Source organism: Ornithorhynchus anatinus, chromosome 2 (assembly GCF_004115215.2).
Source record: "Ornithorhynchus anatinus isolate Pmale09 chromosome 2, mOrnAna1.pri.v4, whole genome shotgun sequence".
NCBI classification, from domain to species: domain Eukaryota; kingdom Metazoa; phylum Chordata; class Mammalia; order Monotremata; family Ornithorhynchidae; genus Ornithorhynchus; species Ornithorhynchus anatinus.
In genome coordinates, this window is record NC_041729.1 from 9,748,406 (window position 1) to 9,768,414 (window position 20,009).

The following is a 20,009-nucleotide window of genomic DNA, read 5'->3' on the forward strand; positions in this document are numbered from 1 at the left end:
ACAATATAACAGACACATTCTCCGCCTGCAATGAACTCACAGTCTAGAAGGGGAACCGTGTTCTAATCCCAGCTCTCTGGGCAAGTCATTGAATTTCTTCAGGCCTCAGTTGTCCTCGGCTGCAAAATGGAGATTTAAAACCTGTTCTCCCTCCCACTCAGACTGCGAGCCCTCTAAATAACTGTGCCTGACCTCGATATCCTTTATCTACCCCAGCGCTTGATACAATGTTTGCCACAGAGCAAGTGCTTAACCAGTGCTATCTTTCTTACTGAAGCGGTACTGCTTTAGGACATCATTTCCAGAATGTGCTGGGAGAGACAGGAAAGTAAGAAGAATGAAATTATACTGTAGTAGTGACATTTAAATATAGTTAAACCAGACCAACATTAAGACAATAATTTCAAATCAGTTTATTTTCTTAAATTGATGTTACACAATTTAAAGCAAAAGGAAAAATAAATCACACGAACAGTAAAATTAAAAAAAGTTGACAAAGTATCAGGCATCATCTTGTAAAATAATAACAGGATACACTTTCCACACAAACCTGTAGATACGTGCTATTAGGCTTACGTCTCCTGAAACCTACTCTGAGACACAACATACAAATGCGGCAACAGTAACAAATGGGTAACGGGATTGAATACAGACTACCATAACCACTTCGATTTTTTCTTGTTTCGGGGGTTTTGTTTTGCATTCCTTGGCTATAAAGCAATAAATACTAATTTTGTACGAGAAGGCCGTTTACATGCCACATGCAGTTAGGTAAAAATAAAGTCACCAAAGTGATGGCAAAAGAAACCTGTCTTTTTTTTTTCCTTTTATGTCCAAGCACAGTGGCTAAGTTTCAAGTATTGAGAAAATATATATATGTGTGTGTGTGTGTACATGTATGTGTGTATTTTATATATACATATATATAAATGCATATATATACACACACATATATATGTATATATAGGTAGAAGACTTGTAAACCACTTTTAGGGGAGCAACATATTTCTAGAGGTTGAACGTGGATTTTCCTGATACATTCAAGTAACTAAGCCCAGCAGCGAGAAGTTACACGCTGAGCTGACCTGTAACATGGCTTGTTGAGCCCCTGGGAAATCTCACACATCTTTTCTGGATGCCTCACCCCGGGATCGGGTCGAGTAGGGTGGGGTGGGGGTGCTGTCGGGTTTTAAGATGGTGAGGAAGAAACAGGTGGTCTCCCGTAAAGCGGCTAACGAGCTACCACTGCTGAGCGTGGGCCACCTCCCCACGGGACGGCCCGCTCCCTCTTTGGACGGCATCCAGTCAGCCCATCCACCGGCCAGCGAACTGGCCCCTTGGCTTCGGCGGCTTGGGCATCCCGGTCCCTGGCTCCCCGGGTCGGGGAGGGGGAAGGGGCGGTGGGCTGGGGATTCCTCACACCTCTGCGTAAGTCAGTTTGTCCACGTCAAAGTGGCCCACCAGGTGCGGGGAGCCCGGGTGGGTGGCGGGGAGGGGAGGCCGCCAGAAGGCGGCTCGCTCAAGGGGCTTATTAAGCTCGGCCTAGAGGTCACCCCTGGCCAGCGCTAGCCCAAACCGGGCAGCTGCTCCGCTCCCTTTCCGGTGGGGCCCCTCCCGGGCCCCTCTCACGCTCGGGAAGCGGCAGAGGCCGAGCGTCCGACATTCACACCCGCGGCATCCGTTTGGCTCCGAAATCTCACGTAAAAAGACCCGCTTGAACACACGCGCACACTCACTCCGCACCCCCCCCAACACACACACCCTCCCGAAGAAAACACACACTAAAGAGATTGTTTTTGTCTTTTAAAAAAATGAGCTGCAAAAAAATGACACGCACTTTTACGTCTGAAGTGTGTAAGATTTCGTCGTCTGTTCTGGCGCTTTTAAAAAGCTTGGAGCTTTATACTGTCTGTCCTTAAAAGAACATTTAAATAAAACTACTGTATCTTTTCTCTTGGACCTGCAGGGTCCCACCCGTCCCCGGAAGCCACAGGTGAGCCGGTCGCTACACTGCATGGGCTGTTTTCCTCACAAGTACAAGATACAGTGCAGTTAAATACATACAACACACACCCACGCACACACAGCTCTATTTATATATGTACACACTCGTAGTGCAATAAAGTAACCAGGAAAAAAGGGAGCGGGGGTGGGGGAGGAATATAAAGGACCAGCATAATTCCTTGCTGTCAGTATGTTCCTGGAACACCCCATAACGCATTTTCGAGGTTTTCAAGTCTCCATCCCGTATAAAGTGCTCCTTTGATTCACAAAGCTAGTGGGGAGGCTTTTTGGGTTCTCTGAAGAATGATTAAAAGTAGGAGGAGGTGGCAGATTCTCTTGCGCAGGTTGGCCTGGCCCTGTCTCTGAAGATGGAGCTGGAGAAAATGCACGTTTTGGCTTGGAGATCCGGCAGAAGGATCGAGTTCTTTATTCAAGAAAGCTTTTCCTTTTCCTGGGTCGCTCCCCCGTTCCCGGCGGTGGGTGGAGGCCGGGCTGTTCCCCACAGGCCCCGGGGCGGGGGGTGGGTCCGCAGGAAGCGTCCCTGGGCGAACCCTGGGGTAACCGGGCCGCTCTCTGCCCGGCAAGGGGAGCTCCTCCGGCTCGCCTCTTCTCAGGCCCCAGGAGAAGGGGCGGGAGACAGCGGTCGCTCCAGGACCCTGCCGGGTGATTGGCGGTCAGTGGGAGGGAGGGGGGAGGAGGAGGAGGAGGAAGAGGAGGGAGGAAAGAGAACACTCACAACTGGCCTTGTGTCGTCAGGGAAGGTGAATTCACGGTGTCCGCTGCCTGCAATGGACGCCCCCCCGCCACGTCCGACCCGGCCCCCCCGCCCGCTCCCCGGAGGGAGACACTACCCATGGGAAGGGAGGATTTGTATGTAGCAGCTTGGCTCTAAGGAGAGCAGGGGAGCAGGAGAGTCCCTCCTGCCGCTTTCCCTCTCCGTCCCAGGCGGCTCTGAGAGGGGTGAAGCCGGCCTGGATTGCCGTGGCCCAGGTCTCTGCCTGAAGAGAGCCGATCTGTCTCGCTGTGGGGCCGGCCCTTCCTGAAGACAAGTCCAGCGGCAATGCCATCCAGGGCTGGGCCTCCCACCGCCCGGCGGGCTCCGCTCTGCGGCCCGAGACTAAAAACTGAAAGCGGTTGTCTTGGGGCGTGGACTGGAGGCAGACGCCGGCTGGTTCACGCACAGATGCCGGACAGCAGAGCTGACAGTCGCCGCTCGATGCACATCTTACCTGGAGGAATGACCCGAATGCATGAGTGGCGGGGGATGGGGGAAGGAGGGCGCACAACTAATAATAATAATGAAGGCATATGTTAAGCGTTTACTATGTGCCAGGCACTGTACTAAGCGCTGGGGTGGAAACAAGAATATCTAGTTGGACACAGTCCCTGTCCCATATGGGCCTCATAGTCTCAATCCCCATTTTACAAAAGAGGTTGCTGAGGACCAGAGAAGTGACTTGCCCAAGGTCACACATCAGATAAGTGGTGGAGCTGGGATTAGAAGTCATGACCTTCTGACTTTAAGGCCCATGCTCTGTCCACTACCTGGGGGCGGGGGGTGTAAATATACATATATATCAATCTATGTCTATAAATGTATAGGTATATTATTTAATTAATGAATTATGGTATTCGTCAAGCACTGTTCTAAGTGCCGGGCTCACAGTCTAAGTAGGAGGACAAACACAGATTTAATTCCCTTTTTTGAGGTAAGGAAACTAAGGCACAGAGAAATTGAATAATTTGCCCAAGATCACCCAGCAGACCAGTGGCGGAGCCGGGATTAGAGCTCAGGTCCTCTGACACCCAGGGCCGTGCTCTATTCATTAGGTGACGCTGCTTCCCACAACTACCTGGGAAAGGTGTGCCCAAAATGGTTCAGTGAACCAACCCCCGCCTCCAGGGCTACATTTCTCCAATCAGTTCTGGTTTATCCAGACGAGTTAAATGGGCAATCAATGGGAAATGGGAAATCAAGGGATTTCCTCAGATCTGGGGGTGGTCAGTGTCCAGCTCTGGGGCACCAGGGGAACGCCTGCTTGGGAGGGGTGAACACAGACGGGAGGTTGAGTTACAGTGTCCAGAGAGAGCCAGCGATAACACATCTGTCCACCCCCACAGCCTCCAAGGGAACCTGTGGCGGGTCAGGAGAGTTCTTGTCGACCACTGAGTCGGTGTGTGTCTGTGTGAATTAGTGAGGCAGCTTTGGGAGGTTTCTCTAAGGCTTTCTGGCCCTGCCGTTCTCCGGGGGCGGCTGTCCTTACTCGGACCGGCCCTCGCGGCGCGATCCACCCCGGTTGGCTTTCCTACCCAGCTCTCCCAACCCCTCTAGCAACTGGAAAAATCCCCCCTCTGCTCTGCCATCTTCCTTTTGCACTGGGGGGGTGAGGGTGGAGCTTCTCATGGACACACACTCTTTTCTCCTACCCTACAGGAGGAGGGCAGAGTTGCAGCGGGTAAAGGGGGTGGAAGGTAAGGTAATTAGATGGTGTTGGGGTCGTAAGAGCCCACTGGGGTCACACTGGCATAGGGGGCTCCCCGGTGGTCCGGGGAATACTGGGAGCAATGCTACGCTCAGGTGACAAGAAATGGGACCGAGCCGCCTGCAACTGTGCCACGTCCCTCTACCCATTCCCTGTCCTCAGACGCCTAGCCCCCCGGGCACCTGGCAGACAGGGGAGGAGGAGGGGCTCCCAGCGGCCACATCCTCTCTACCACCGGAAGTCTGTGGAGCTGCTGACTGTGTCAGAGACGGGTGAGGCTCCCGTCCCTGCTACACCCTCCGTGCCGCCGCACCATCGGGGCAGACACAAACATCTCTCAGGAGCACCGACAGGCTGCACGCGCCCGCTGGGGGTGGCCCAAGCCCTCCACTCACATTTGTTGATGTTCTCGATGTCGGTCTGCTCTGTGATGATGGGCAGCAGCCCCTCCATCAACAGCAATGCCTTGTGGTAGCGCTGAACACAGTCTTCCCGGTGGTGGAACATCTCATCCAGGGCAGCCGACTGAACCTGGGGCAGGGATGGTGACAGTGGGTAGGTGGGTGGGAGGGCAAGGAGGCGACGGCCTGAATTTTGGGTATATCTGTATCCAACCCTGCCCCAGGAGAAGGGGAGGATATGGGCCATCGACTCTTCTCCGATCCATAATAATAATAGCTAAAATAATAATATTTGTTAATAATAATAATTGTATTCTTACTATGGGCCAGACACTGTTCTAAGCGCTGGGGTAGATACAAAGTAATCAGGTTGTCCCACGTGGGACTCACAGTCTCATTCCCCATTTTACAGATGAGGGAACTGAGGGATAGAGAAGAGAAGTGACTTGCCCAAAGTCACAAAGCTGATAAGTGGCGGGGGTGGGATTAGAACCCATTAGCTCTGAGATCCAAGCCCGGGCTCTTTCCACTAAGCTGCACTGCTTCTCAAGCATTTACTATGTACTGAGCACTGTTCTAGACACGGGAAGATACAGGGCAACTGGAAAGGACACTGACCCTATTCTGAACAGGGTTCGAGAAGAGGTAAGGAGACCTTATCTCCATTTTACAGATGAGTAAACTGAGGCCCAGGGAATAATAATAATAATAATTATGGTATTTGTTAAGCGCTTATTATGTGCTGAGCACTGTTCTAAGCGCTGGGGTAGATACAGAGTAATCAGAATGTTCCACGTGGGGCTCACATTCTTTAAATCCCCATTTTTACAGATGAGGTAACTGAGGCAAAGAGAAGTTAAGTGATTTGCCCAAGGTCACACGCAGACAAGTGGCAGAGCCAGGATTAGAACCCACGACCTCTGACTCCCAAGCCCGTGCTCTTTCCACTTAGCCACGCTGTTTCTCTACACATTTTCATGGACACACAATCTTTGTCTTAGTCTTAGAGAGGGAAGTTAAGCACTCTCCAGTAGCATTGCTGTGGAGAAGTGATTTGGACCAACCACACTCCTGGAGCCACAAACCACTTGCTATCTACATGGCTGAAAGCGCGGGACTCATCTCCACAGGTGAGAAGTTCCTAACACTACCAGCTAGCTGATCAGGTTAGACCAGCAGCAGGGATAGGGCGGGAGAACAGAGAGGGTGAGCAGGGACCTCTTGGGACACAGGCAGCAGGAGGATGGGTGAACGTTTCTCGTAGGGGACGGCGCGGGGAGGATATCTTTAAAAACTCCCCAGACAGACACCCAAGGTCCACCCTACCCCACCCAGGCCCCGAGACCACTTCACGTGTCCGGCCTGGGGTCTTGGAGCGGAGAGCAGGAGAGGCTGCTCCCCCGGGGAAGCGCGGGGCCCTTACCATCTGCACGGCCGAGCTGAAGATGAGCTTCTCGGCCGTGATGCTGTTGATCCGGTCCATGAGCTTCTGCTTGTCCAGGAAGAACCGCTGCAGCCGTACATTCAGACAGTGGCAGGCCGACACACTAGACTTGTACAGTTCATTCAGTTTCCTCACCACTGCGGGGGCAGAGGGAGAAGAGGGAATCGTGCATCTTTGCTGCGGGGGAGGGGCTGCCCTGGCTCCCCCGAAAGTCTCAGGGCAACACACCAGACTTATACAGCTCATTCAACTTCCTCATCACTATGCAGGGGACCGTGCACCTCAGTTTGGGGATTGGGGGGCGGGGGGCCTGCCTCACTTTCCCCCGAACCTCAGGGCCTCCCTCCCCTCTCAATCTGCTAACCTTCCCAAGACCCTTTTGGGGGCAAAGTTCACTTAACCTCAAGCCATTTCTGTCCCAGATATATGTGTTATACACACACACACACACACACACACACACACACACACACACACACTCTTTTCTCTCCCCCTCCCCCGGCCCCACACTCCCCTTTCCTCCTCCCTCCCTCCCTCCCTGTGCACACACACACATCTGGCTGTGGACATAACTCCAATAAAGTTTGAGGCCCTAAGCGCTCTAGGTCAGATAGCACCACCACCCAGGCCCGGAGCGGATTGGAGGGAGCAGAATGGCACGATGGAGACAGACAAGACAGGAAACTCCACTTGGGCAGGGGAGGCTGAGTCAACTGTGCCAGAAATAGCAAAAGCCGGGGCTGGGATGGGAGTGTGGCGGGGAGGGAAGGAGGGAGGAGGAGAAAGGATGGGGAGGGACAGGAAGCGGGGAGGGAGGAGGATTGAGGGGAGAGGCCCACACTCAGGTCTACCCTTCATGGCATCAGCACAGTGTTTACTTAGACCAATAGGGCTGCCCAGTGACTCAAGACTCAATCCAACTAAGACTAATCTGGAGCAATATATGCTTCGAGTACACACGGACACACGGGCGCCTGCACACAAAATGCATTAAAGGGAAAGGTTTGGAGGGAAAACCGCCTGAGCCCAGCCAGAGTAGGGGGGTGGGGGAGGTGGGGGACCTAATTTCTCAATGACAACGATGTAGATAAAGCCATTCCAGGGGTGGCTTCTCAGGATGACACCAGGCCGGTATGGTGCGTCTCCCCCTCTGCCCTGGCCACGCCCTGCCCCAGGGGCCACCAGGCAGGTGGGGGTGGGGGGCATGTAATTAGGGCCTCTGGGCCAACAGTCTGAGGATGCTCTAGACTGTCAGCTCCTTATGGGCAGGGTACGTGTCTACCAATTCTGTTACACTGTGCTCGAGACAGCGCTCAATAAATACCACCAATTGACGCTCCTGTTAGGCCTGGGAATGGCTCAGCCACAAACTCTCCTCAGGAGAGTCTCTCCTGTTGCCAGGCCTGGCCGTTCGAACACTGAATCCACTCCAACTCCAGACTCAGAGCTGGGAATTACAGCTCTGGCCAAAGCCAAGCTCTTGTGGACAATGGAAAAAAGCCCAGGGAGGGAGAGAACTATGTAGGCGGCCATTCCCAGAGGGTTTCTGGGGGTGGGGGTGGGGGCCCAACCCCTTCTCTTCCCCACAGATGGGGCAGGCACGCTCACCTTGTTTGACCGTGGATGAGAGGCAGAGCTTGCCGGCTTTGATCTGCTCGATGGTTGTCTGCAGGCCGGAGGAGAGCAGCTCGGCCACTTTCAGATAGAGCACCAGTTGCTCAGCGTAGCTGGGGAGGAGAAGCACCCGGTTGGCTGCGGGGTCAGCCCGGCCCCATGCGATAAACCCCAGGGGTCACCTGGGCTGGAGGAACCAGGGCTGCAGAGGAGGAAGGAAGACCACCCCATCCCCAGCCCTGGTCCCACCCAGCTCCCAAGTGACCTCCCCCGTGGGCCTCAAGGACGCTGGAGAGAACACCGAGAAGGGAGGGAGGGGGGTAGTCTGCAGACACCATACTACCCATAAATCAATCTGCCTGGCAAGGGGAGAACCTTGGGGATCAGCCCTCGGGAGCTCCCGAGTGGCCGGGCCTCCCAGAACCCATCTTCCAGTGCCACGGTGGGATCGGGGAGGACTCGGTCATCAGGTGGACCTGGGTCAGGGTAGAGGCCGGGCGGGGGCAGGGCGGCCTGCCCGCTCACCTCCACTCCCGGCTCAGCAGGCTGATCTGGTCGGCCACCACGCTCTCCTGCAGCTGGTACTCCGAGGCCACCGAGCTGCCCAGCTCACCGGCACTGCCCTTGACGGCTGCGATCTCCATGACGGAGTGGACGAAGGCCAGGGTGAAGCGCAGACTGCGCAGTATGTCAGTGTGTTCTTGCTGAATGGGGGCGAGGGGAGAGAAGAGAAGCCGGGGTGGCAGGAGGGAGGCGGTCAGACACTGGAGAGGTCCAGCCAGAGGCCCCCAGTCCCTGCCTTTTCGGCAGGAAGCAGCTGGAGGTTCAGGGCACTTTTCCCAAAGGTGGAAATGCTGACCTCAGCAGTTGGGAAAGGGTTGGCCCGCTCCTGTAGGCTCAGTATGAGGCCAGAGGCCCTGGGCCTAGCAGCCAAGCTCCCAGCTCCCCTACGGCCCGGCCACCCCCGCTGACTCACCCCCGCTCCTTCTGCTGCCTCTGAGACCATTGGGGCCCCGAGCTAGACTGGACCAGACTGGTCCGGGGGAGAGAGTGGCTGTTTTGTACCGTGAGCGCCCACTGTGTCGTGCTGTACTGCAGCCTGTCACCTTCTGGGACATTCTCCCCTCTGCCAGAAGTAGCATCAATACAATCCCAAGGCACCACTGGCCTGAAGCAGCTACTGTCCCAGAATCCATTTTAAATTCCATTTCCCATGTTCCCCTAGAAACTCCAGCCAATTCCTAGCAGGACTTGCTCCTGGAGGTGGGTCAGACCCCTGGCTCTGGGCTCATGGGCAGCAGAGGGCCACGGGGGAGCCGGTGGGGCAGCTCTGGGAAGGGGGTGGGTGGGGAGAGACACAGAAGGGCCCAAATGAGTGGCAGATGAAATCTCAGACTGAGTAAGAATGACACCTGGGTGGCAGGGACTAATAGCAGGATGCTACAGGGGCTTACCTTGGGGTCTCAAGCACGTTGGGACCCCTTTTCTCACAGGCTCAGTCTAGGTTGAGGAGACCAGGCCGCCCCACAGTGCTGGATCCACGGGCCCAGCAGACCTCTAGGCTTCAAGGTGCTCCTTCCTCTAGCGCTCACAATCCCGCCCAGACCCTCCTCCTTCCCCCTGTGCTCCTTTCCAGTTGAGAGGAGGCTCCCTCTCCACCTCCCACCCAAATGAGCCTCCCCGAGGCACCCCCCAAACTGAATGACTGTACTCAGCGCAGTGAGAAACTTCCGGCCCAATTCCAAAATGAACAAGGACCCCTCTCTGCCGCCATTTCCCTCCCTTCAATTCACAACACTCGGGCTTGAGGGTTAACTCCGCCTTGGCTGCCCTCACCTCCATTAGCGTCTCCTCTGGGAGCTCTGGGGCCTCGAAGGTCACCGCCCCCTCCAGGTTGGCGGTGATGGGGTCAGTGAAGGTGCAGCGCAGGCTGGACGGGGCCTCTGGGGCTTCGGCGCCCGTCCCCAGGAGCATGTGGCGACTGAAGGAGGTTCCTGAGCTCGGGGAGCCCGACGAGCCCACTGCAGAGAAGGGGGATGGGGGTGGGGAGGGAGAAAGAGGATGGCCTGCTGTCACGGGCGCTGTGAGACAGCGGCCATGAGCCCAGGAGTCTAAGCTCCCTGGCTGGAGAGAAATCGGGCCAGCCCGGAAGTTAGATTGGGATGGAAAACATCACTGAGTCGGTAAGTCGCCCCCAGCCTCGGCATCATCCTCGATGAGGTTCCTTTTCTGTAGAATAGGGATGAAAGCCCGATTCTCCCTCCCCTCAGACTGTGGACCCTAGAAAGGCTGGGGACTGGGTCCAACCTGATGACTTTGTACCTACTCCAGTGTTTAGAACAGTGCTTGGCACAGAGTCAGCCCTTAACAAACACCACCATCATTATTATTACTTGGCCCACAGTCACACCCTTCAATCCTCAGGTGGACATGCCCCCCCCCCCCCCCCGATAACATCCCCTGGTCATGGGGAGAAGGACCGCAGAACTTTATCCCTGTAGGCTGGTGGACCTAAAACTCTTACACTTATCTGTAAGGCTGGCTTATGGCAGGGTGGGAGAATGCCCATCACCCAGGCTGTATTCACTCCTCTTCCCCTGACCCAGAGAGCTCCCTACGTGAAAGCAGCTGGCTCTGACCGCTGGCCACCCACTCCGATCTGGCCCTGGGTCATGGGTATCTCGACAACTTTGGTCAATACGTTTCTATCGTCTTACTCCTGTGGCACTGACAGACCAGCAAAAAAGCAAAAAAAAAAATGTATCTGGGCCTATCCTGATTCCGCCCCCTTTTCCTAATGATCTAAACTTTGTCTGGGAGGGAGTTAGGGATGGGAACAGATCAGGGCTGTGCCAATCCTGCTCATACTCACATGTGTGGTAGGAGGAAGGCCAAAGCCCCGCTACCCCACCATCTGCTTCAGTCAAACCCATGAGAGCTGAACAAAAGAACTTCAATGTCCAAAAGACAAAAATCAAAGCCAGAGAAGTTAGACCAAAAGGTCTGGCCCAGGCTCCTGGTATGGGATGGCTTCTCAAGAAACAGGGGTGGGGGGGGGGGCCAGGACCCAAGACCCAACTCTGGTTCAAAACCTAGGAAGCTCTACAGACCTAAAAGTGCTTGGTACCAAGTCCCCACCCACCCATGGACCAAGGGGCTAGACTTCCCCCTCCTTGGCAGTGGGCCAGATGGCAGAGGGAGGGAAGCTGGAGAACTCACGCAACGGGTCTGGGTGTGTATGAAGGATGGGTGACCAGCGGGTACCTGGAAAAAGAACAGTTTTCCCAGAGGGGACAAGGGGGTTAAAAATGGGCAAATAGGTGGGAGACAGAGACAGAGCGTGAAGCAGAGAGATAGTGACCACAGAAAGGGACCGCCATTAGCCATCTCGCAGGGAACTCCTTCTTCCCAGTGCAGTCACCAGGCCCAGAGAGTTGGCTTTGTCACTGATCCTGAGAAAAAGAAGCAGACACACAAAGTTGGACCAACAGCCTCCAGGCCCAGTCCCGAGCAGTCACGGGACTTGCAGAGCTCCACCACCAGTAGCCAGTGAGTCAGAGGGGTACAGTGGGCACGGCAAAGTTGTCTCGGTGTCCCTGCCCTCCTCCCAGCTCCTGGACATCAGGTCAGAGCTCTCTCTCCACAGCAGGGAACGGCCTTTCCATGACCCCTTCACCACGAGGTCCAAAGGTGCTCTGATTTCCAGGGAGGGAGGGTGGCCTACTGGGTAGAATCTGGGTTAGAGAGGTAAAGACCTGGGTGCAAGCCTCCTGCACCACTGCTGACTCGCGGTGTGTCGTCAGGCCAAGTCCCTTCTCTTCTCTGAAGCTGCCTGCCCATCTGGAAAACGTGGACATTGATTCCTGCCTCTCCTCTACCTTGCAGGGATGCTGGGGTAAACGTGATGTGAACACACTCAGCAATAGCAACTGACAGAAGTTCAAGCTTCCGTCACCACTGTCACGAGGGAAGATTGATTATCAGGAACTCAAATATCCAGGCGAATGGTCAGTTAATCTCCAGGGTAATCTGGAGAAGATAAAAGAAAGTAGGTGCCTTTTGCTAAGTTGCCAGAGAAGTGATGTGGCCTAGTGGAAAGAGCCCAGGATTGAGAGTCAGGAAACTGGGGTTTCTAATCCTGACTCTGCTACGGGCCTGGGGCGTGACCCAGGCCCGTAAGGAAGTCGAAAGAGCCCAGGATTACGGGTCAGCAGAGTGGAGTTCTAATCGCGGCTCGGCTATGCGCCTTAGGCAGGTCGCTTGAGTTCTCTGTGCCTCAGCTTCCTCATCTGTAAAATGAGGGTTAAATGTCTGTCCTCCCTTCCCCTTAGACTGTGGACGTGAGACGTGAGACAGGGACTGTTTGGATCTAAGTTTTGTACCTACCCCAGTGCTTAGCACAGAGGTTGGCACGTAATAAGCACTGAACTACTCCCACCTTGATGAGGATGATTACCAGAGCCAAACTCCAATGTTGGGAGATCCAAAAACTTCAGGTTCGGTTCCAACCAGCCTGGAATGTAAAATTGTGGCCGAATTGTACATTCCAAGTGCTTAGTACAGTGCTCTGAACATAGTAAGCGCTCAATAAATACTACTGAATGAATGAATGAATGAATGGATGATCGGCTCTCTACTCTGATATCAACTTTCTCTGGGGCAGCTGCTTCAGAATTTCCCCCAAACTCCTCCGTTTGCCCTGTCCCAGTGAATCCGGGAAAGCCCTCCTAGCCAGAGCAGGTGGTGGAACACAAAATAGGACCAGGCCAGCCAAGCTGAGAGAACCAGAGCAGATGAGGAAGAAGGAGACCAGGCCCCAAGAGGCCGGACTCTGGGGAGGGACCCCAGGCCCTCGGCCCCCACCCACCCGCTGTGGCCCCACAGCCAGAGATCTCCCCCCTTACCTGAAAACATCCTGGTTCTGGGGGCCTGGGGAGGGGTCGTCCCACTGGGGGGGGAGCCCACGGTGAAGACAACAGGAGAGGGGCTGGAGGAGCCCCCAGCCCTAGCACCAGAGAAAAGGTTTCCTCCGTAACCAGCAGAGGGCCCTGGAGCAGAGAGGAAAAGATGATGCAGGCCCCTGTTACCCGCGCAGTCGGCTCCAAGGTCTTCCATCCCCAAGGCGGACCCCCCCACCCGAATCCAGGACAAAGCCCCTCGGTCCCATGAAAATTCCAGTAGAGTTCTCCCCTCCCCACCTCTCCTTTGGTGATCCACGGGGAGGCGGGGGCCGGCGGGCCAGACAGGTGCAAGGAAAGGCTGGTCATTAATGACCAGGCAGAGCACCCAGGGCCCCAACCTGCACATAACCACAAGCCCGGGGTCGGTATGAGTCTGGGCAAGGCACATTCTCTCTCTTCTCTTCTCTGGGCAGTCCGGGCTCAGAGCCCAGGGAGAGGGTTGGCTAATCGACTCCAGGGGCTGGATGCCTCGCTCTTTTTAGCCAGCTTGGGAGTATCTGACTTAAACTTTCTCTGTTCAGCAATACTGCCTGGGTCTCCAACTCAGCAGTCCCCAAGAGCCCCCAAGAGCCCCACGAGTCGCCAAGAGCCCATTGCTTCTCGTGAGCATTTTATCTCACGACAAATGGTTCTGGATCTGTACGGGATCCCAGTTGGCTTCCACGGGCTGGGTTTCAATTCCCAGACACTTTTCGAGTTCGGTCATCTCAGATCCTTCTCTTCCTGCCTGCCCGCAAGATCACCATTGTTTTGAAGTCTTCCTCTCTGCTCCTGCTCACCCCATCCCCTTGACTGACCCAGACCCCTGAACCTGGAGTATTTGGGAGAGAGGGGTCGTCAGTTAAGGTAACCAGAGGAAGAGACATAAATGTGCCCTAGTGTAAAGACTATGGGTCTGAGAGTGAGAGAACCATGGTTTCTGCTGTTTGAACTTGGGCAGGTCCACATCTTCTCGGTGCCTCATCTATCTCTTCTACAAAATGGGGATTCAAAACATGTTCTCCCTCCTACTTAAACTGTGAGTTCCATGTGGGACACGATTAACTTGTATCTTACCCTAGCACTAGAATAGTGTTCGACACATGTAGCAAATACCACCACTGTCACGAACATGTCAAGGGAAGAGAGTGAACAGAGTTGTCCTTGTCCCACCTCCCCACCCCCAACATCTGACCCTTGCATCTCCTGTTAGCTCAGCAGACTGCTTTACTGCTGTCCGAAAAACCTCACATCGCCCTAAGCCCACCTTCCCTTCCCACCCACCCCGACATCTCCTCAAGCCCCAAAGCTCTGTGGCTGGTCAGCGACGCTTCCCCTACCTGTGATCTCCATCGGTTTCTCATTGTTGAGACTGTCATTGCTTCCCGCTTCTGAAACCTGGGCTCCGAAGGCGGCCTTGAGAAGCAGGTCAGTGAGGCGGCCGGTGCTTAGAGACCTAGATCTCAGGAAGACGGAGAAAGGACAGGGTTTTCTAAGCTGATCCCGCTTAATAGAAAACTCCGGTGCTCATGGGGTGGTGATTGGGGTACCATCTGGTCCCCACCTGCTTCCCAGAAACATCCTCTCCCTACCCACCCACCCCACGACCCCGGGGGTATGTTTGGGAGAAAAGATGGAGACCAGACCTGAGGGGCTAAAAGGGGGAGTCCTGGAGCCCACTTGGATATTTACAAGTCTGAATTTGGGAAGGGTGGGACTTGTGCTGGAGTCCCACGTCCAGTCTTCGCCGCAGCTCCTCACCTGCCGAAAGGGCCCTTGATCTCCTCCACGGGCCGGAAGCCGAGGCCCGGGTGCTGGCCTTGAAAATGACCCATCTCCTTCAGGTCCGGCAGGGTCCGGTTCCTGGTGGGCGTCACCACCATCCCTTGGTGAGCCAGCAGCGCAAGCAGGTTCTGGGAGCTAGGGGTCTTGGGGAAGTCGAAAGGGGGCATGGCCTAGGGAGGGAGGGAGACAACGTTCAGCCTCAAGACAACCTTTCCCTCCCTATCCCAGTTTGACTCCTTAGGTCCCCAGAACCTCTACCCCCAGCCCCAATCCAGGCCCATTCCCTCTCCCTGCCCTAATTCACCCTCCCCCACCTCCATACCCTACCAAATGGAGTATGCCCGACCCAACTCTGAGAAACTAGCGGTGAGCTCTGTTGGGAGCAAGTCCAGTCACAGCATCGGCCTTGTCCCCAACCCCATTGTTCTCCCGGCTGGCAGAGGGGGCCATATTGCCTGGGATAACCAATTACTAAACTGGGAAGGGGAGGAATTAGGGGAAACCTCAGCTCTTCTCCTTTCTGGATCGGCTATCACCGGCCATTCTTGCCATCGTGTGCACATAACTGTTTGCTTTGATTTAATGAGTTCATTTCTCACCTGTGGCTTCCTTATGGAGGGCATCTATGTTCTTACTCTTTTAAGGGGGGTAATCTGGAAATCTGTGTCTGTTGGCCTCCCCACATTAGACTGTAATACAAAGACTGTGTGGTGCAATGTTTTTCAGCTTCTGCATTTTCCTCAAGGAACCCACTGCAGCACTTCGCTCTAGATTGTAAGCTCCTCGCGGGCAAGGATCATGTCTATCAACTCTGTTATACTGTATTCTCCCATGTGCTTAGTACACAGCTCCATGCACATTAAGCACTCAATAAACACCACTGACTGCTCGAGCGATTCAGTATTGTGCCCACAGTGGGAGCTCAAGGGCTGTTGTGGGTGAGGATGGGAGAGTGGTGGTTGTCCCCTCTCATCCCCCTGCCCCTGAGAGCAAGATCTGGCAGGCACCGGTGCGGGGAGCCCCATGGGAATGACAGAGTAAGGTCGCATCACCTTGGTCGGGGAGCCGACGATGGTAGGCAGGGGGTTCCTCTGCATGAATTCGGACAACTTGGGGGACGAGCGGAGTGGCCGGCAGGCCTGCAGGCCGTGGGGCGGGCTGGCCTGGGCATGGCCGCACGCGGCAACCAGCGGCTCAGACGGTGGCTTGGGCAGCTTCGGCCGCACCACGTGCAGGTCGGACAGGTTGGGGGCGCTGTGCAAGCGGGAGCCCAGCCCACGGGTCGAGGGCTCGGGCAGGGAGGCGCCTGGGACAGAGGAAGACAAGAGAAGAGGTCCTGGGTCATCAGTGGAGCCCACCCACCCGCTCCTCACTACCCAGCCCATCTCGGGAAAGAGCAGAATGACCCTGCCACGTGGAGACAGGGGGTGGGGGTCGGGAAGGCAGGAGGGGGAAGGGGTCTGTCATCCCACGGGATGTGTCACCAGGCAGGTGTGTGGGGGCGAAGCAAGGGAGAAAGCCAAACTGGGGGCCACCAGACAACCCCAGGGGGAACAGAATCCTCTTTACTCGGTCACAGGAGGAATTGAGATGGTGAAAGTGTCAGTCGGGGCTGCGGGCACAGCCAGACCTGCCTCCTCCCTTCACCATGACAGGCAGGATGCGAAGGGTGGGACAGGGTGCGCAAGAGCCCGGGGGGCTTGGGTACCCCACACACGTACCAGGGATGGGGAGCCAGGCGCGCAATTCGGCTCCTTGTGGGGAGGGGATCAGGCTCTGTCCAGGCCGCTCTGGGATCGTTCCAACTTAGTGAGGGAGAAGCGGGAGGAGAGGGAAGACACAGCAGCACAACAGGGTCACAAACTTAATTAGCCAGAAATCCGTTCGGAAAAAGCAGTTGAGCGCCTGGGCGAGGGAAGGGGCCAACTTCCGAAGGAACTGTCCGCAACCGGTAAGAAGGAAGCCCCCCAGGAGCATCCGCGCGACCGAACTAAAACCCCACATGTCCACGACCTTGCACTTCACGTCTGGTCTGAGGATCCTCTAAAATAGTCCCATACACACAAGGATGCAGGTAACAGGTTCAGGCTAGGAAAGCCAGGGCCAAGGGTCAGGCTTAGAGAGGTGGCTTGCTGACACAAACTCATTTTCTTCATCTTGGGCCTCACCCACAGGTATGGGTTACCTTGCAGGAGGCCTCCCCAATGGCGAGTAACCATTTGTGTGGTGAGTGGCAAAGAGGGTTGCCTTCCTGCACTTTAATGCCTGAGTCTGCCCGAGGACAGGGCGGCAGGGAGACCGGCGAATGGGCTGATCACTCCTGGCTCTACCTGTCAGGCCTGACGATGGCTTCGGGGGGGAGGGGGCGCGCGGGAGAAAGGGGAGAGGCCTCCAAGGATGGGGTGAAGAATGGGGTGTGAGGAAGCAACAGAGGCTCTTACCTTGGGGAGATGGTGGGTAGGGATTTGCCCCACAGAGGGAGAACTTCCTGGTGAAGGCGGCTCCGTGCTCTCCATGGGAAGGGGGCGAGGGGCTGATTCTGGCAAACCCCAGGGGGCTTGTGTTGATGGGTGCCCGCACCACACAAGACCTTGGGAGAGGAGGGGTGGGGAGAGGAGGAGGAGGCAACACCAGCGGACTGGTTGGTGGGGCCCAAAGCACAAAGGTACCTGTACCCCCGAGGCTCCCAAGGTGACTACAGGCCTGAGCCCAAGCTGATTCACCTCCCACGTGCCACCCGCCTCTCTCCCTTCTGCTCCACCAGCAGCCGTCAGGTGGGTCTGTTGAGGCGAGACCTTTTGGTACATGACCAGGGCCTGACCCTTGATTTCTCATTTTACTTCAATTCTCTCATTCGGTCTGTTTCTAAATCTTGTCGGTTTTTCTTCAGTCAGCAGTATTTATTGGGCACTCGCACTGTGCAGAATACTGTTTTAAGTACTGGGGAGAAGACAGCCGAGTTGGTAAACATGATCTTTGCCCTCTCGGAGTTTAGCAGGGGAGACAGGCACTAAAATAAATTACAGGCAGGGAGAAATAACAGAATATAAAGCAGCATGGCCTAATAGAAAGAGCTCGGGCCTGGGAGTCAGGAGACTGGGGTTTTAATCCCACCTCCATCGCTTGCCAAGTGGGTGACTTTGGGCAAGTTGTTTTAACTGCTCTGTGCTTCGGTCTCCCCATCTGTTAAATGGGCATTAGGGAGACTTTTTTTCCCCGCCTTAGATTGTGAGACCCACGTGGGACAGTAACTGTACCCGAACTGATTACCTGGTATCTGCCTCAGAGTTTAAACAGTGGTTGGCCACATAGTAAGCACTTAACAAATACCATCATTATGTGAACAAGGGCTCCTGGGCGGGGTGAGAGCCCAAGAGTACAGTGGGCATGGAAGTGCTGAAGTGGCAGCAGAATGACAAGTAGGGTGGGGAGATGAGAGATTAATAACAATGTTGGTATTTGTTAAGCGCTTACTATGTGCAGAACACTGTTCTAAGCACTGGGGGAGAAACAGGGTAATCAGGTTGTTCCACATGAGGCTCACAGTTAATCCCCATTTTACAGATGAGGTTACTGAGGCACAGAGAAGTTAAGTGACTTGCTCACAGTCACACAGCTGACAAGTGGCAGAGCCAGGATTCAAACCCATGTCCTCTGACTCCAAAGCCCAGGTTCTTTCCACTGAGCAGATTCAACACGGCAGGGCTTGTGGAGGAGATATGATTTCAGAAGGGGCTTGAGAACGGGGTGCGCAATAGTCAGCCAGATGTGAAGGGGAAGGGAGTTCAGAAGGCACGGCATGAGCAAGAGGTCAGTGGCGAAAGAGATTATATTGCCACTACCACATTTCCTGGATCCACCCCTTCCTCTCTACCCAAATGGCCACCTCCCTGGCTCAGACACTACTATATCTGCATCATATCCTGGTTTCACGACTGTTTCAGCCCCCTCAAGGGTCTCCCCGCCTCCAGCTTCTGCTGCCTAGATCACTTGAAAGCACGGCCAGGCACGCATCTCAAAATCCTCCACAGACTATTCATTTGCTCCCCATAAAATCCTGACAACTGGATTCGAGGCATTTTACCAATATGCTCCCTCTTACCTATCTACTCCCTTCTCTCACCACACCTCAGTCTGCACTCTCTGTTCAACCCCAGCTGACCTTCTCACTGTGCGTCGCTCTTGACTTCCTCACCTCATGCCCTTCTTCCTGCCTGGGACTCCCTTACCATGGCAAATCCATCCGACCCTATTTTTTTTTTAATGATAAACACTTAGTATGTGCTAGGTTCCATATTAAGCGCTGGGATAGATAAAAGTTAATCATGTTGGACACAGTCCATGTCCCATTTTACAGATGAAGTAACTGATGCACAGAAAAGCAAAGTGATTTGCCCAAGGTCACACAGCAGACAAGTGGTGGAGGCGGGACTAGAGCCCAGGACCTTCTGACTTCCCAGTCTGTGCTCTATCCACTAGGCCACACTGCTTCTTCAAAGCCCTTCTGAAAGCCCACTTCTTCCAGGAGATTATCTCCAGTTGGTTTTTCTTCTCCCCGGGACACATCCTCCCTCCTATCGCCTCGGCACGTTTGCACCCACAACTTCTCGTCACGCTTTGGTGCCTATTAATGTACACATATTACTATGTGAGCACTCCTTCCTCTTCCTGGCAAATTCTTTTATGCCTGCCTCTCCTGTTAGACTGGAACATCCCCCTAGGGAGGGATCACGTCTTCGACTTCTGTTGAACTCTCCCAAGATTTCAGTGCGATGGTCTGCCCGGGGTAAGTGCAAATAATTAGGGGAAAAAGACGGATGATCTGAAATCTGTTATCTGAACGGAATGGGTGTAGTGTGTAGTGACTGAGGTAAAGAATATCAATAGCCAAAGTGGGTGCAGGCCTGGCAGAATGCCAAGATGACTCCATCTGATCACCTCAACCCCGTCTTGGTTCCAAGTACTCCAGACAATTGTCATTTCTGGGTTCCCCACCGCGAGGCTGGCATTTTCCTACAACTGTTCACTAACTGTTCACTAAAGAGAAGCAGCATGGCTAGAGAAGCAGCATGGCTCAGTGGAAAGAGCAGGGGCTTTGGAGTCAGAGGTCATGGGTTCGTATCCTGGCTCTGCCACTTGTCAGCTGTGTGACTGTGGGCAAGTCACTTAACTTCTCTGGGCCTCAGTTACCTCATCTGTAAAATGGGGATTAAGACTGTGAGCCCCACATGGGACAACCTGACTCCCCTGTGTCTACCCCAGCGCTTAGAACAGTGCTCTGCACATAGGAAGCGCTTAACAAATACCAACATCATTATTATTATTAACTCTCTGCTGC

The 20,009-nt window shown here is 54.7% G+C and overlaps 1 protein-coding gene across 5 annotated transcripts in view; it reads right to left on the reverse strand.

Annotated features, from left to right (window-relative positions):
- Positions 1-389: 389 nt before the first annotated feature.
- ULK1 (unc-51 like autophagy activating kinase 1) overlaps positions 390-20,009 on the reverse strand; it is an 87,996-nt gene continuing 68,376 nt past the window's right edge. The window contains exons 17-29 of one of the 5 annotated variants that reach the window (XM_029051734.2): positions 17,113-17,261; positions 16,393-16,476; positions 15,724-15,977; positions 14,648-14,841; positions 14,227-14,348; positions 12,851-12,994; positions 12,385-12,459; positions 9,783-9,967; positions 8,472-8,650; positions 7,941-8,059; positions 6,312-6,469; positions 4,883-5,018; positions 390-3,233 (exon numbers count right to left, since the gene is read on the reverse strand). In XM_029051734.2, the coding sequence (XP_028907567.1) occupies positions 3,178-3,233; positions 4,883-5,018; positions 6,312-6,469; positions 7,941-8,059; positions 8,472-8,650; positions 9,783-9,967; positions 12,385-12,459; positions 12,851-12,994; positions 14,227-14,348; positions 14,648-14,841; positions 15,724-15,977; positions 16,393-16,476; positions 17,113-17,261 (1,855 nt within the window). In that variant the 3' untranslated portion in view covers positions 390-3,177. The remainder of the gene's footprint in view (positions 3,234-4,882; positions 5,019-6,311; positions 6,470-7,940; positions 8,060-8,471; positions 8,651-9,782; positions 9,968-12,384; positions 12,460-12,850; positions 12,995-14,226; positions 14,349-14,647; positions 14,842-15,723; positions 15,978-16,392; positions 16,477-17,112; positions 17,262-20,009) is intronic. The other 4 variants (XM_039910240.1, XM_039910247.1, XM_029051747.1 and 1 more) reach the window with 4 other exon arrangements.